This window comes from Haliotis asinina, chromosome 2, assembly GCF_037392515.1.
Source record: "Haliotis asinina isolate JCU_RB_2024 chromosome 2, JCU_Hal_asi_v2, whole genome shotgun sequence".
Classification (NCBI taxonomy): Eukaryota; Metazoa; Mollusca; class Gastropoda; order Lepetellida; family Haliotidae; genus Haliotis; species Haliotis asinina.
In genome coordinates, this window is record NC_090281.1 from 19838067 (window position 1) to 19853670 (window position 15604).

The 15604-nt window shown below is 39.5% G+C and overlaps 1 protein-coding gene across 1 annotated transcript; it reads left to right on the top strand.

Annotated features, from left to right (window-relative positions):
* The first annotated feature begins 13022 nt into the window (after positions 1–13022).
* Positions 13023–15392, top strand: LOC137271623 (snaclec 5-like). The gene is made up of 3 exons (XM_067804060.1): positions 13023–13281; positions 14265–14450; positions 15181–15392. The coding sequence occupies exons 1-3, from the start codon at positions 13023–13025 to the stop codon at positions 15390–15392; spliced, it is 657 nt and encodes a 218-aa protein (XP_067660161.1).
* Positions 15393–15604: the final 212 nt, after the last annotated feature.

Genomic DNA, 15604 nt, shown 5'->3' on the forward strand with positions numbered 1-15604 from the left:
CCGGTTCAACCAATCGGCTGGTCATGTCGAGCCCTGTGCATTATCTGTATTTGCACAACTTATATTTTTAAACCGTATTGTTAAATTTAGGCCTAGGCTCTTTTGGTTTCTCAAACACCCCACTCGATTTGACATATATCTTCTTTAATTTGCCTAGAGTCTTAATGCCCAGAAGGCGATGGCTCATGGGCCAATCTGGTAGGATTGATCTTTTCAAGATTTTTCCTACTTGAGTATACCCTCCTGGTATCCCTGGTGTCGTCTGTTGGAGATCCACAGACATGTGACATCGTCCTTGTTGACACTCCGTGGTGGGTGGGGAGCTAGGAGGGTGAATTATATCCATTATGATCAGTGCACCCCCACTTAAAAAACGATCGCATGAGTCTGATGATTCACTCTCTTCGGACGATGAGGCTCCAACAGTTTTAATCAACCCTGACAATTGGTCTCGTTTCCTTGTCTTGTCTTCAGTGGATAATGGCCCTCTGAAACTTAATCCCTTTCCCATTGCGAAGGGCATTGAAGGTTTAGCAGGCGAAGTACAAGGGGTTACAAAACTACGTTCCGGTTCTTTACTTATCGAATGCAAAAAACAGATACAATCCAAAATTCTGCTCTCGACCAAGTCTCTTGCAAATGTCCCTGTGACGGTCTCTCCACACAGGACATTAAACACCAGTAAAGGCATTGTCCGTGATGCTGGACATTGCCTTTCGGACATGACAGAAACTGACATAGTGACAGAATTACATGCCCAAGGGGTGACAGATGTTAAACGTTTCACTGTCAGAAAGAATAATGAAATCATTAAAACAAACACTTATCTGTTGACAGTTTGCGTTCCAAACCATCCCGAATCACTGAAGGCTGGGTACTTTCACCTCAGGGTTGAGACGTTCATTCCTAACCCCTTGAGGTGTTACAAATGCCAAAAGTATGGTCATGGCTCCAAGTCATGCCATAATCCACCAGCGTGTCATCGTTGTGCCGGAAATTGCGAAGATGGTAATCTGTGTAACAAAAGCCCTGTTTGTGTCAACTGTTCTGGTAACCATCCATCATCTTCTAAGGACTGTCCAACTTGGAAGCTGCAGTCTAAAATTTCCAGAGTAAAACATGAACAGAAGATTACATTTTCTGAAGCAAAGAAGATTGTGCTTGCACAAGAACAGCCTGGTCAGACATATTCCGCCACAGTTTCCGCTTCACTTCAGGGATACCAATCGAAACATTTTTCATGTAACTCTGTCAGTTGTCAAACTGACTACACTTGGACAAGGACGTCAGCACCTACTTTATTACCTGCCGAAGTCCATGTGAGGCCTCAAAAACAGAATTCAAGTTCACAAACGATGTCTTCTTTACAAACGGACATGGTATCTTGTAATATGGACCCAACTACATCACAGAAACAATTATCAAAGTCAGATCAACGAGCCAAATCAGACAAAAATGTCAAACAAACTGCACAAAACAAACACAACCCATCCACTGAAACTATCAAAAAGTGTCACAGTGGCAGAGCTCCGAAGGGAGCGGACAATCCTGTTAAACTCTTTAACAAGTTTGGATCCCTTGAGGACATGGACGTGTCCGACCATAGCCATGGTAGGACACATAGCTTGTCTCCCTCAAGGAAGTTGAGGGGTAGATCACCCGTCCATCCTCCGAAGAAATGATATCCTCGCCTATCATACAATGGAACTGTAGAGGACTTAAAACCAATTTGACTGATTTACAATTACTAGTCCAAGATTTTAAACCGTCAGCGTTGTGCTTACAGGAAACCCATCTGAAACAGACAGATAATTTTGATCTCCGTCAATTTAATACATACCACTGTTTTTCTCCTCGAGGAGATAAGGCTTCTGGTGGAGCATCTATCCTGGTGAGAAACAATGTTATTCATAGCACAGTACCCCTTAAAATAAATCTCCAAGTCATTGCAGTACGACTTACATTACAGGTTGCTTTTACTCTATGCTCTTTGTACATACCGCCAACATCACCTTGTCAACTGTCTGATCTTCAAGCTCTTTATGACCAATTACCTAAACCTTGTTTAATCATGGGGGATTTAAATGGCCACAACCCACTCTGGGGTAGTATTAATACTAACACCAAAGGTAAATTGCTGGAGGATTTCATCTCGAATAACGATTTATGCATTTATAATGATGGTTCACATACATATTTACATCCTGGCACAGGAACATATTCGGCTCTTGACTTGTCTATTACTGACTCTAACCTACTGAATGAATTTGAATGGTCTGTCCACGACGACCTCTGTGGAAGTGACCACTTCCCAACAATCTTAAATCCTGTAAATCCATCTGATATTCCTCCTTCGTCAAGATGGAATTTTAAAAAGGCTAACTGGTCTTTATATGAAGCTATTTGTACTGCTAAACTCAAACCTGAACTTTTTCATGATATTCCTGATGCCATAAAATGCTTTTCAGATGAACTAAAGAGCATAGCTGACGAATGTATTCCTAAGTCCTCTGCAGTTCCTCACATCCGAAAACCATGGTTCAACAATGATTGCAAACAGGCTAGAAAGGCACGGAAGAAAGCTGAACATTATTTCCGTCGCCATCCCATGGTCCACAATTTAGACAAATTTAAAATTTTACATGCTAAAGCAAGACGTACTTTCAAGCAAAGCAAGCGCCAGTCTTGGCGAAATTATGTCTCCAAACTTAATTCACGTACTCCGATATCAAAGGTGTGGAATATATTGCAAATAAACTTGGTGAGACGTTGGCCAAACATTCTTCTTCTTCTAATTATGTACCTGAATTCCAACAATACCAAAATCAGCAAGAAAAGAAGGCTATAAATTTCAGTTCAGATAATGGGGAAGATTACAACGAAACTTTTTCCATACATGAGCTTCATACTGCACTTGACCAGGCTCATGACACTGCTACAGGAGCTGATAACATACATTATCAACTTCTGAAGCACTACCAGAATCCTGTTTAGAGACCCTTTTAAATATTTTTGATAATATTTGGACTTCTGGGAAGATTCCGTCCTCATGGCGTGATGCTATAATTGTTCCAATTCCTAAACCTGGACGTGATCATACGGATCCTACCAATTATAGGCCCATTTCACTAACTAGCTGTGTTTGCAAGACCATGGAACGCATGATAAATAATCGACTTGTCTGGTACTTGGAAACAAATAACCTTATCACAGATATCCAATGTGGTTTCCGTAAAAACAGAAGTACTGTCGATCACCTCGTGCGTTTGGAATCATTTGTTAAAAACGCACTAATTAATAAACAACATGCTGTGTCTATCTTTTTTGATCTTGAGAAGGCATATGACATTTTAAGAGATTTACATGACTTCGGTTTACGAGGTCGTTTGCCTCAATTCATTTCCAACTTTTTAAATGACAGACAGTTTCAAGTCCGAGTGGGTTCTACCCTGTCTGATCATTATAATCAGGATCAGGGTGTTCCACAAGGCAGTATTTTATCCGTCACTTTATTTAGCATTAAAATCGACAGTTTATCTAAGGTTTTAAATGATTCAATAGATGGATCACTCTTTGTGGATGATTTTAATATTTCTTGTCGCGGTAAAAATATGCATACAATTGAACGACAACTGCAGTTATGTTTAAATAGAATACATAAATGGCGTCTTGAAAACGGATTTAAATTTTCTAAATCCAAAACTAATTGTATACACTTCTGTAGAACATATAAACCTCATAAGGACCCAGAGCTAACCTTAAATGGCTCTCCCATTAAGGTGGTAAAGGAGGCCAAGTTCTTGGGCTTAATTTTTTATTCCCATTTAACATTTCTGCCACATATTAAATCTCTTAAAGCTAAATGCCTCAAGGCACTCGTTAAAGGTTGTTTCCAATTCAAAGTGGGGAGGGGATCAGACTACTCTCCTTTACTTATATAGATCACTCGTCCGCTCTAAACTTGACTATGGCTCAATTGTATATGGTGGAGCTTGCAAAAATAACCTTAAACTTTTAGATTCAGTCCATCATCAAGGTCTAAGACTTTGTCTTGGCTCCTTTCGCACGTCACCCATTGAGAGCCTCTACATCGAGGCTGATGAGCCATTCCTTGATCAACGCCGTGACAAAATTACATTCCTATCAGTCAAACCCTGCCTATAACTGCATCTTTAATCCCCTTTTTGAGGAACTGTACAACAGAAAAACTTCTCTTGTTCCGCCTTTAGGCCACAGAATTAAACCATTTATTTCTGCTGCCGGCATTGAGTTGGACAACATAACGCCTTCCCGTCTTTTTTCTTCTCCCCCTTGGCAATTGGTTAGGCCACACGTGGACCTAACATTAACTGCACATAAAAAATCAGAAACTAATGACTTAAAATATAAACAAGAATATTATCAACTAAAAACTAAATATAGCACTTACAAATCCTTATTTACTGATGGGTCCAAGGACGGTGATGCAGTGGCTTGTGCCATTGTCATTGGATCCAGGACAATCACTTCTAGAATACCAGATGAAAGTTCTATTTTTACAGCAGAAGCAAACGCCATATTAACAGCTCTTAAATATATTGAAAGACACCCTAAACATAAACAGTATATACTATATTCAGACTCTCTTTCTTGCCTTCAGGCTATTAAAAACTTATCTTGTAAACATCCACTTTTAATTGAAATTATTGAATTGTATAATAATCTTGCAACTGGCCAATACGACATCGTCCTTTGTTGGTTACCAAGCCATGTAGGCATTTCTAGAAATACAATGGCGGATCTTGCTGCCAAGGCAGCACTCAACAAATCTGTGACACCACTTCGTATTCCTTACTCTGATTACAAAGCTGTCATCAGATCGTATATCCGTGATCTCACGAAGAAGTGGGACACCCTAGTAGGTATTAATAAGTTACATGCAATAAAATCCTCCATCGGTTACACCTACTTGGATTGTCAGTCCAGATTTGAGGAGGTCATCATTCGGCGATGTCGCATTGGCCACACTAGATATACTCATGGATATTTATTGAAAAGTGAAGATCCTCCGTTCTGTATCCCTTGTGATGAACGAATCACAGTCAAGCATGTCCTGCTTGATTGTGTTGAATATTCCATCACAAGGGATAATTATTTTAAAACACAAACTATGAGGGATCTTTTTAACAATATCGGTTCTCATTTAATTATTGGTTTTTTAAAAGAAGTAGATCTGTTAAATGAATTGTAAATAGCTAAATATTTTATTATTGAAAGTTTGAATTGGTACTTCAGATTGTTAGTGGCTGTACCCTCGAGGGGGGTTAAAGTACTGTAAAATTATTGTCCTCCTGAGAGGGTACATAAGTCCCCAATCATTCACAGTCAATTTCAACTTTCCAATTGTTAATCGTAGCATATCTGTATTTATAATTATGGCTAGATGTATCTAAACTGCTAACGGCTGAGGGGATGGTGTAAATCCAGCTAGGGTCCATGCAGGTAGCGAAGGTACTGTAAGTCCCCATGGTCCCCTGTGTGGTGATCTACCTTCAATTGTTGGCAATCTATAGCCCATTTTTATATAGTATTGTCCCCAAAAATAGTTATACCGTTTTAGTTCTACTTACTAGTTTTAAATTCCTCTTTGTGATATCCTAGTTAGTTTTACTGTCCTTCTGTGACAGTTTTAAATGTGTGCCATTAATTACTATGTATTTTCATAATAAATCGTCCTCGTCACGATATGGCTGAAATACTGCCGATGTGACGATAAATTTTAACTCACTCACTCACTCACTCACCCATTTTGTGCCCCATGTGATGAAAGAATCACGACCAAACACGTCTGGCACCCATGAAGAGCCACCTCCTCGTGGTGGGTGCTGGGTAACGCTAAGTGCTCTTCTCCTGCGTGGACCCGGGACAGAATGTGTCCATAGCACCCCATTGCTTGTCGTAAGAGGCGACTAAATTGGGCAACCTGTTTGCCGTGGGTTGCGTCCCGTGTCGGTGGAGGACGGGATCCTGGTGGTTGAGGGCAGATGGGCTTTTAACTGCGTTTCATTTGCCCAACACACCACTTCGGCCCTTACTTCACCTAGCCGGGTGGTTGAATGGGCCCGATTCAACCAATCGGCTGGTCATGCCAAGCCCTGTGCATGGATTATATACAACAGCACAGAATTTTTATTTGGAATTGTTGAATGTATGGTCTTGGCACTCTTATTCTTGGAACAATATTTGACTTGACTTTGATATGTTTATCGTGAACTTTGCCTAGAGTCCTATGCCAGAAGGCGATGGCTCATGGGCCAATCTGGTAGAATCATTAATCTCTTAATTTTTCTGCTGGAGTATATCACCTGGGTATCCTTGGTGCTGCAAGCTGGAGATCCGCTTGTTTTTAGCATTGTCCTTGCGATACTCCGTGGTGGGTGGGGAGCTCGGGTGATGAACAAATATGTCTTAAACATGGAATACCAAACAACCCCCCCAAAAAAACAAAACGTCCACTCGATGATGTTGGAGAACAGCGACAAGGTGCTTCTACTGATCATTGGCCGCGATTTTTTATAATGGAAACTCCGGATAAGACTCCCTTAAAACTTAATCCTTTTGCGGTTTCTAAAGGTATCAACGGAATAGCTGGAGAGGTACAAAACATCAAACACTTGCGTTCAGGATCCATTCTAATTGAATGTAGCAGAAAACAGTAGGCTATCAACCTTTTATCTACGGATATGTTCGTTGGAGTTCCTGTGATAGTCTCTGCCCATAGAACACTAAATACCAGCAAGGGTATAATCAGAGACAGGGATCGACTGTTGGCTGCTATGTCTGAGTTAGACATTGCTTCTGAAATGAAAGATCAGGGAGTAATATTTGTCAAGCGTTTTACTACCCGCAGAAACAATGAAACCATTCAGACAAATACTTACCTCTTTGCTTTCTCTTCACCGAATCCTCCAAAGTCAGTCAAGGTTGGTTACAGCAATATGTCCGTTGACATCTATATCCCAAATCCTTTGAGATGTTTTAGATGTCAAAAATATGGACACGGTGTTAACAACTGTACAAAACTAATAACATGTGGCCACTGCAGTGAAACTAGCCATGTTACAGAAGACTGTACCAGTAACATAAAGAAGTGCACAAACTGTACAGGAAATCATTCTTCCTTTTCAAAAGACTGCCCAATTTGGAAAAAACAAATGGAAATTACTAAAATCAAATTTACCCAAAATATTAGCTTTGTTGATGCCAAAAACATCGTTGAATCAACAGCACCAAGTGGTTCATATGCATCAGTTGCCAGGACATCTTCGGACACAAACCCACAGGTAAACACCTTATCAGTACCCACCTCCTCAATACATTGTCAGACCGACTTGACAAGGGTTAAAACCAACACACCTCAGCCACTGACACCTGAACAGTCTACCCAGACTGTGAACTCTGGAAATAACGTGGTTATCCAGCCAGACATTCCATCACAGTCTTCTAATCAAGATTCTTCATCCGGGGAACATTCATTATCTCAGTCCAACCAACAAACTCGAACTAAAGTCAATTCTAAACACACTGTTCAAAGTATTCATAAACCAAGAACAGAATCATTGAAAAAAAGTGGCAGACCTCAAAAGGGTTCAGAAAATCCAATCAAGATTTATAACAAATACGGTTCACTAGAGGACATGGAAGTGTCCGAAAACTCCTGTCCCAGGACACATAGCTTGTCGCCCTCGAAGAAAGTGAGGGGCAGATCCCCTATCATTCCACCTAAAAGATAAGTCAACCTGCTAATATCGTACAGTGGAATTGTAGAGGTCTTATGACTAATTTTAATGAATTACAGCTATTAGTCCAGGATCTAACACCATCAGTATTTTGTCTACAAGAAACGTATCTGAAACAGACGGACATTTTTACTTTGCGCCAGTTTAAAGCCTATCATTGTTTTTCCCCTCTAGGTGACAGGGCCTCTGGAGGATCTTCTATACTTGTACGGAGGGATGTTATTCACAGTCCCGTTATACTAACAACTTCGCTCCAAGCTGTGGCAGTACGACTTACTCTCGGTGTTGCATTTACATTATGCTCTCTCTATATTCCACCTTCATCTGCACTTCAACAGACTGAACTTCAATCACTCTATGATCAACTCCCGAAGCCATGTGTTATTATGGGTGATCTTAATGGTCACAACCCACTTTGGGGCAGCACTAACACTAGCACTAAAGGCAAAATACTTGAAGATTTTATTTCCAGTAATGATCTGTGCATATTTAATGACTCAAGTACATATCTGCATCCTGCAAGTGGAACTTATTCTTCTCTGGATCTGTCTCTTGCAGATTCTATTTTACTGAATGAATTTGATTGGTCTGTTCATAATGACCTTTGTGGAAGTGATCACTTCCCGACTATTCTCTCAGAACTAACTCCATCTGCTTCTCCATCACATACAAGATGGAACTTTTCGAAGGCTGACTGGCCTTTATTCCAAACTATTTGTAAATCGAAACTGCGACCTGGCTGTTTCAGTGATATAACCGATCCCATTCAAACCTTTGCTGACATTTTAAATGAAATAGCTGATGAGTGTATACCTAAGTCCTCTACGACTCCACATGTACGAAAACCATGGTTTAATACAGATTGTAGACAAGCTAGAAAAGCGAGAAAAAAGGCAGAAAATTATTTCCGTCGTCACCCAACTGTCCACAACTTGAATAAATTTAAAATACTCAATGCGAAGGCACGTCGCACCTTCAAACAAAATAAAATTCAATCTTGGAGGAACTATGTGTCCAAACTTAATTCATGTACACCAATATCAAAGGTATGGAACATGGTTCAAAGAATTAAAGGTAAAGGTTCAAAAGCTGCTGTTCACCATCTTAAAGATGGGGATAATTTAATTACTGGCACATCTGAAATTGCAAATAAAATTGGCGAAACTCTTGCCAAGAATTCATCGTCGGCGAATTATGTCCCTGAGTTTCAGAGATATCAGAAACAACAGGAAAAGTTAAAGCTTAATTTCGATTCACATAACGGCGAAGATTACAATGAAGTGTTTTCTTTACATGAGCTCCATACGGCTCTTGAGCAAGCTCATGACACTGCAACAGGTGATGACAATATACATTACCAGCTACTAAAACACTTACCTGAATCATGTTTGATGACACTTTTGGATCTATTTGACCAAATATGGACGTCTGGAAAATTTCCTACTTCATGGAGAAATGCCATTGTAGTTCCAATACCAAAACCTGGTAAGGATCATACACCAATATCGTTAACTAGCTGTGTTTGCAAAACCATGGAACGTATGGGAATAATAGACTAGTTTGGTATCTTGAAACCAATAACCTTCTCACAAATATTCAATGTGGTTTCAGAAAAAATCATAGTACCATTGATCATCTGGTACGTTTAGAATCCTTCGTTAAAAATGCTATAGTCAACAAACAACATGCTGTATCAATTTTCTTTGATCTTGAAAAGGCTTATGATACCACCTGGAAGCATGGCATTTTGAAGGATCTGCATGATTTTGGTTTGAGAGGCCGTTTGCCTCTTTTTATATCACAATTTTTAAAAGACAGGCAATTTCAAGTCCGTTTGTGTTCAACCCTGTCTGATCATTATAATCAGGACCAGGGTGTTCCCCAGGGCAGTATTTTGTCGGTGACCTTATTTAGCATTAAGATCAATAGTTTATCTAAGGTTTTAAATGATTCAATTGATGGATCGCTTTTTGTGGATGATTTTAATATTTCCTGTTGTGGTAAAAATATGCATACTATTGAACGACAATTACAGTTGTGTTTAAATAAAATAAATAAATGGTGTCTTGAAAACGGTTTCAAATTCTCAAAGTCGAAAACTAACTGTCTACACTTTTGTAGGAAATATAAACCGCATAAAGACCCTGAACTATGTTTAAGTGACACTCCCATTAAAGTTGTAAAGGAGGCCAAGTTCTTGGGCCTAGTTTTCGATTCCCATTTAACCTTTTTGCCGCATATTAAATCCCTAAAAGCCAAATACCTGAAAGCACTCGATCTGTTGAAAGTTGTTTCCAACTCAAAGTGGGGAGGGGATCAGGCTACCCTCCTACAACTATATCGATCACTGGTCCGTTCAAAACTTGATTATGGCTCCATCGTATATGGTGGAGCCTGCAAAAGCAACCTGAAACTATTAGATTCTGTCCACCATCAAGGTCTAAGACTTTGCCTTGGGTCTTTCCGAACTTCACCTATTGACAGTCTTTATGTTGAGGCCGACGAACCATCTCTTACACAACGTCGTATTAAATTAGCCTTACAATACATGACTAAATTATATTCAGATGAATCTAACCCTGCCTATATCTGTGTGTTCAATCCACTTTATGAGGATTTGTACGACAAGACGTCTTCTCTTGTTCCACCTCTGGGACACAGAATTAAACCCTTTCTTTCTTCGGCCGGCATTGGGCTGGAAAACATAGCTCCCTCCCGTCTTCGTTCTTCTCCTCCTTGGCAATTGGTTAGGCCACAAGTTGACCTAACATTGACTTCATTTAAAAAATCAGAAACTAATGAACTACAATATAAACAAGAATATAATCAATTAAAAACTAAATATAGCAATTACAAACCCTTATTTACAGATGGGTCCAAGGACGGTGGTGCAGTGATTTGTGCCACTGTCATTGGATCTAGAACAATATCTTCTAGACTACCAGATAACAGCTCTATTTTTACTGCTGAAGCAAACGCCATACTAACGGCTCTTAAATATATTCAGGGACACCCTAGGCGTAGGCAATATATAATCTATTCAGACTCTCTTTCTTGCCTTCAGGCTATTAAAAATTTGTCATGCAAACATCCACTTTTAATTGAAATTATTGAAATGTATAATGATCTTGCAACTGGCCAATACGACATCGTCTTCTGTTGGTTACCTAGCCACGTAGGTATTTCAGGGAATACACTGGCTGACATTGCTGCGAAGGCAGCACTCAACAAATCTGTGACTCCACTTCTTATTCCATACAGTGATTATAAAACTGCAATTAGATCTTATGTCCGTGATCTGATGCAGAAGAAGTGGGACACCCAAGTGGGTATCAATAAATTACATGAAATAAAACTTTACATTGGTTATACCCACTTGGGTTGTCAGTCCAGATTTGAAGAGGTCATTGTGCGACGATGTCGTATTGGTCATACAAGGTTTACCCATGCATACCTGTTGAAGGGTGAAGATCCACCATTTTGCATGCCTTGTGATGAGAGAACCACGGTCAAGCATATCCTGCTTGACTGTGTTGAATTCTCCATCATAAGGGATAAATATTTCAATGTAAAAACACTTTCGGATCTTTTTAACACAGTCAATACTCATTTAATTATTGGTTTTTTAAGGGAAATTGATTTCCTTGTTGAATTATAATTGATATGTTTTGTAGATAGTTGTATTTTAATGGTTGGTAGTATATATAAGGAACATTGATCATCTGTGGCTGTACCCTCAACGGGGGTTGAAGTATTGTAAAATAATTGTCCTCCTGAGAGGGTCCGTAAGTCCCAAAATTTTCAAAGTAAATTTATACTTTCCAGGACTTTTAAGTGTAGTCTTTGTGTTATTTTAATTTTGGCTAAATTTCTTACAATCGCCAGCGGCTGAGGGGATGGTGTAAATCCAACTAGGGACCATGCAGGTAGCACAGGTACTGTAAGTCCCCATGGTCCCTAGTGTGGTGATCTACCTTCTGTTGTTGGCGATCTATAGCCTGTTTTTATATTGTATTGTCCATATAACATCAGTTTTACCTTTCCACACTAGTTTTAATGCTAATTGTGATATCCTAGTTGTTTTACTGTCCTTCGTTGACAGGTTTTATAATGGACACAATAGTCGTTTTCATTGATGAATGTTCTCGTCACGATATGGCTGAAATAGTGCCGATGTGACGTTAAATCGTAACTCACTCACTCACTCACTCACCAAACACGTCTCGCTTGACTGTGGGGAGCATTCCATCACATGGGAGAACTATTTTAAATCACGAACTATGAAGAATCTTTTGAACAATACCAGTACTAGTTCTCATTTGATTGTTGCATTTTAAAAAGCATTACATTGTTCTCCTTTTAAAGATATCAGCTAGCTAGTTTTAACTCATCCTGTGATAATCAGGTGCTTTTACTGTCCTTCGTCAACAGGGTTTTATATGTTACATGGCTGTCTTATGAATGTCGAACTAATTTAGTCACGTCTTATGAATGTCGAACTAATTTAGTCACGATATGGCTGAAATGTTGCCGATGTGAATCTTGACCCATTTACTTATTCACTTCAACTGCGATTTTCTCTTCTTGTAACTCTTCATGTCAATCAATACCAGAAAAGATTATTTTTTTTCATCAAGGGATGCGAACGTATTACAGAGGGTGTCAGGCAAAGAAAGTCTGAAGGTAATCAAACTTTAAAAGCATTGAACGACAACGATGATTATACAATTTGCTACAGTTGACAATGTCTTCAGACTCACAGTTCGTACTACAGGCATTGAAAAATACAACGTAGAGAAAAGCCCGAACATATTCAACCACTGTCACAATGACAAAGGCATCACAGGATGCATGATCAAATATGTTTAAGATCCAGTTACGTGAAGGTGTGTTGGAACTATGTAATAATAGAGAATAATAGAGGCAATATGTAATAGTAGAGAAGTATCCTCGTGCTCCAAGGAAACGCGGATGGGTAAAGCAGACATTATTTTTCAGTTGACAATCCTTAAGGAAGGCACAGTTTCAATAAATGTATTTGTATCTATTTCAGAATTGATGAGTAGAATTTGATTCTCCCTAATGACATCTCTTACGTAAAGCTTGTGTAGTTTCGTGCTGTAAAGTAAACGAACGCAACCACGTTCCGAAAATCAATTCAATTACTAAAGCTTTGAATAATTCGTGCGTCAGTTTCCGGACAACATTTACCATTCTCAGAGAAGGCGACAAGAACAAGTAAAGATGTCCTGTTTCCCGTGTCTGTCAGTTAACTTTTTCTTGGAATTTACTCAACTGATATCTTCTGACGCCATCATAGTGAACGTGTCCATGTCTCGTGTTGAATGTTCTGCGAGGTGTTTGGAGGACATTAGATGTAACTCTTACTTCTATGACCAACGCGACAGGCACTGCTACCTCTCCAACACACTGAAGGATCAGTTGTACCATAGAGGTGACCTGGAAGAAGCACTCAACATTGGCTACTATATTATTGACAAAGGTAGATATAAGGCGCATCTACACGTTTGACAACTCTCGTTTGTATATGTGAATGGTTATAGGTGTGGTTTTGCGCAGCATTTAACAATATTCCAGCTATACCATGATGGGACACGCCAGATATAGACTTCATCTACTACGTGGGGTTTGAGATAGGTCCTTTAGCATGGCTAGGCTGCTCTCCAAAACTGTCAAAAAGAGCTCAGGATTATCAATCTGTATTGTCCCCCTTTGAAGATTACGTTTTGCAAATGCGAGTATAGTTTGCAAATGCCAGTTTCCGCACTCTGCTTGATCTGTTTTCAATCAAACTATGCAAACGATTGTTTTAAAACGTTTTGACCATGACGTGAGCCATACATTTCTCATTATTATCTGACCATTACACAGCTGAAAGTTTTCTTGTTTTGTCTTTTTAGCGTTTGTGTTAAAACACTTCCCTTTCATGTACCTATTCCTCACAGATAGTGAGTGAGCCAGTTAAGATTTAATGTGACATCGGCAGTATTTCAGCCATATCATGACGGGAACACGGTTCACATTGAAATTTGTCAGTTTGTCAAATTCCCTACATGGGTACGGTGCCTAAATCTACTGCTGGAATAATGCTAACTGCAACGTAAAACTGTACTAGACCACTGTCAATAGGTTTCGCATGTAATAACTCTACCCATTGGAGAATTATTCAGCTGGTTCAGGAACAATCTCTCTATAATGCTGGAGAGAGCATGAATCCTGAAACACAAACTACATTACACAATACACGGGTTCAGATCACCAATCATTTAAATTCCTTCCTACTTCGAAGCGTATTGACTGTATCACCAATGGTGAATGATTCAGTTAGCCAATTTACTTTTGAAATAATCTTTATAATTTTATAAATGAAAATCGAAAAATACAAGTCTCATGCATCGTAGTTTCCTATCGTAGTATTAGATGTATTGCCATTACGTACCTAACAAGGCATTATATCATGTACAGCCCGTGGTTGCAAAGCAGACAATGGATATGACTTCTCAAGACTGTCTGACCAGTGCTATAAGTATTACTCTGAGGCAAAAGAATGGACGGACGCCCAACAGGAATGTGCCTCAGCAGGTGCCAATCTGATTGCTATCCATGATGACAAAACACGTGACCTGATGAGATCTTTAATTTCGAATGGAGGTAAGTCATAGCGATTCAGCAAAATATATACTCATTAATGACGGTCGCTTTACTGATATACTGAACACCAAATATAATGCGAAATCGTCCGAAAATGTTAAAGAAAATGGGAACTTGGTTCTTGAGAGCCAAGAACAGTTCTTTGTCTCCCTAAATGTCTCTTTAACTGTCGATAAATGTCAAAGTAAAAACACATGGATGATTATCGAGATATCGGCCAGCTTGAAACAGGAAAAATATGCATTCTGTGTACAAGTGTCCTTTAGATGGGGCCTAAGGGTATAACAGAGCGTAAATGGTGCCCTTGCCAATTTTTCATGAGTATTTGTCCTGATGTGTGATACTGAATTTTGTACTTCTGGAACAGACATCGTCACTTTTGATAAATGGTTATATCTTAGACATATCCATCATTCAACATTTTATCGACATCTGTTGTTTAAGCATTGATGTCTTGACTGACGAGAGATGGGTGTTTTGTGTGATAAAGCTCAGTTTGAAAGGCAACAATTGGGAAAAGTCACCTGCTTTTAACCACTCAGAATCGAGAATTCTTGGGTGTCATGGCAGAACCTTTGCTTCTTGTAGGCGTAATTGAATATACACGTGCATGAATTGGCTAATGGTGTTGAAATTGGTTCACAATCGCTGCCAAAGGCCGGTGTGATGTTCAGCAACACGTGGACGCATATAGTCAGTGGGAAGATTCACTTGTTACTTTTGTTTTCAGTCATATGGATTGGACTGAATGACAGGGTCTCGGAACAGTCCTGGGTCTGGGCAGATGGCTCGGCCTTGACATCAAACTACTGGAACCCAGGAGAACCACTACACTCAAAAGCTAGTAACTGCGTAAGTTACAATCCGCACATAAATGGTGGTTGGGATGACGTCAGGTGCAACAACAAGTATCGCTTTGTTTGTGAATACTTAGTGCTGTGATGAGTACATGCACTGTCCGACACATATAACGCCTTCAGTGACTCATGTGCGTCTCTTTCAGTGCATCCCTTTCAGTGCACATGTGTATTTGGATATGTTTCAGTGCTGTTTATTGCTTACCAATGTTCCACTTGTAATCGTTGAACATTGTTCCTGTGGAAGTTCATGACGATGTGACCTAACAATGTTAGAATGTACTATTATTCAAGTAA

What these genes read in the sequence shown, in the direction of transcription:
- LOC137271623 (XM_067804060.1), top strand. Translation starts at nt 13,023, where the DNA reads ATGTCCTGTTTCCCGTGTCTGTCAGTTAACTTTTTCTTGGAATTTACT. An exon ending in CTACTATATTATTGACAAAG is followed by an intron (nt 13,282 to 14,264) that starts GTAGATATAAGG and finishes TATCATGTACAG; the next exon opens with CCCGTGGTTGCAAAGCAGAC. An exon ending in ATCTTTAATTTCGAATGGAG is followed by an intron (nt 14,451 to 15,180) that starts GTAAGTCATAGC and finishes TTTTGTTTTCAG; the next exon opens with TCATATGGATTGGACTGAAT.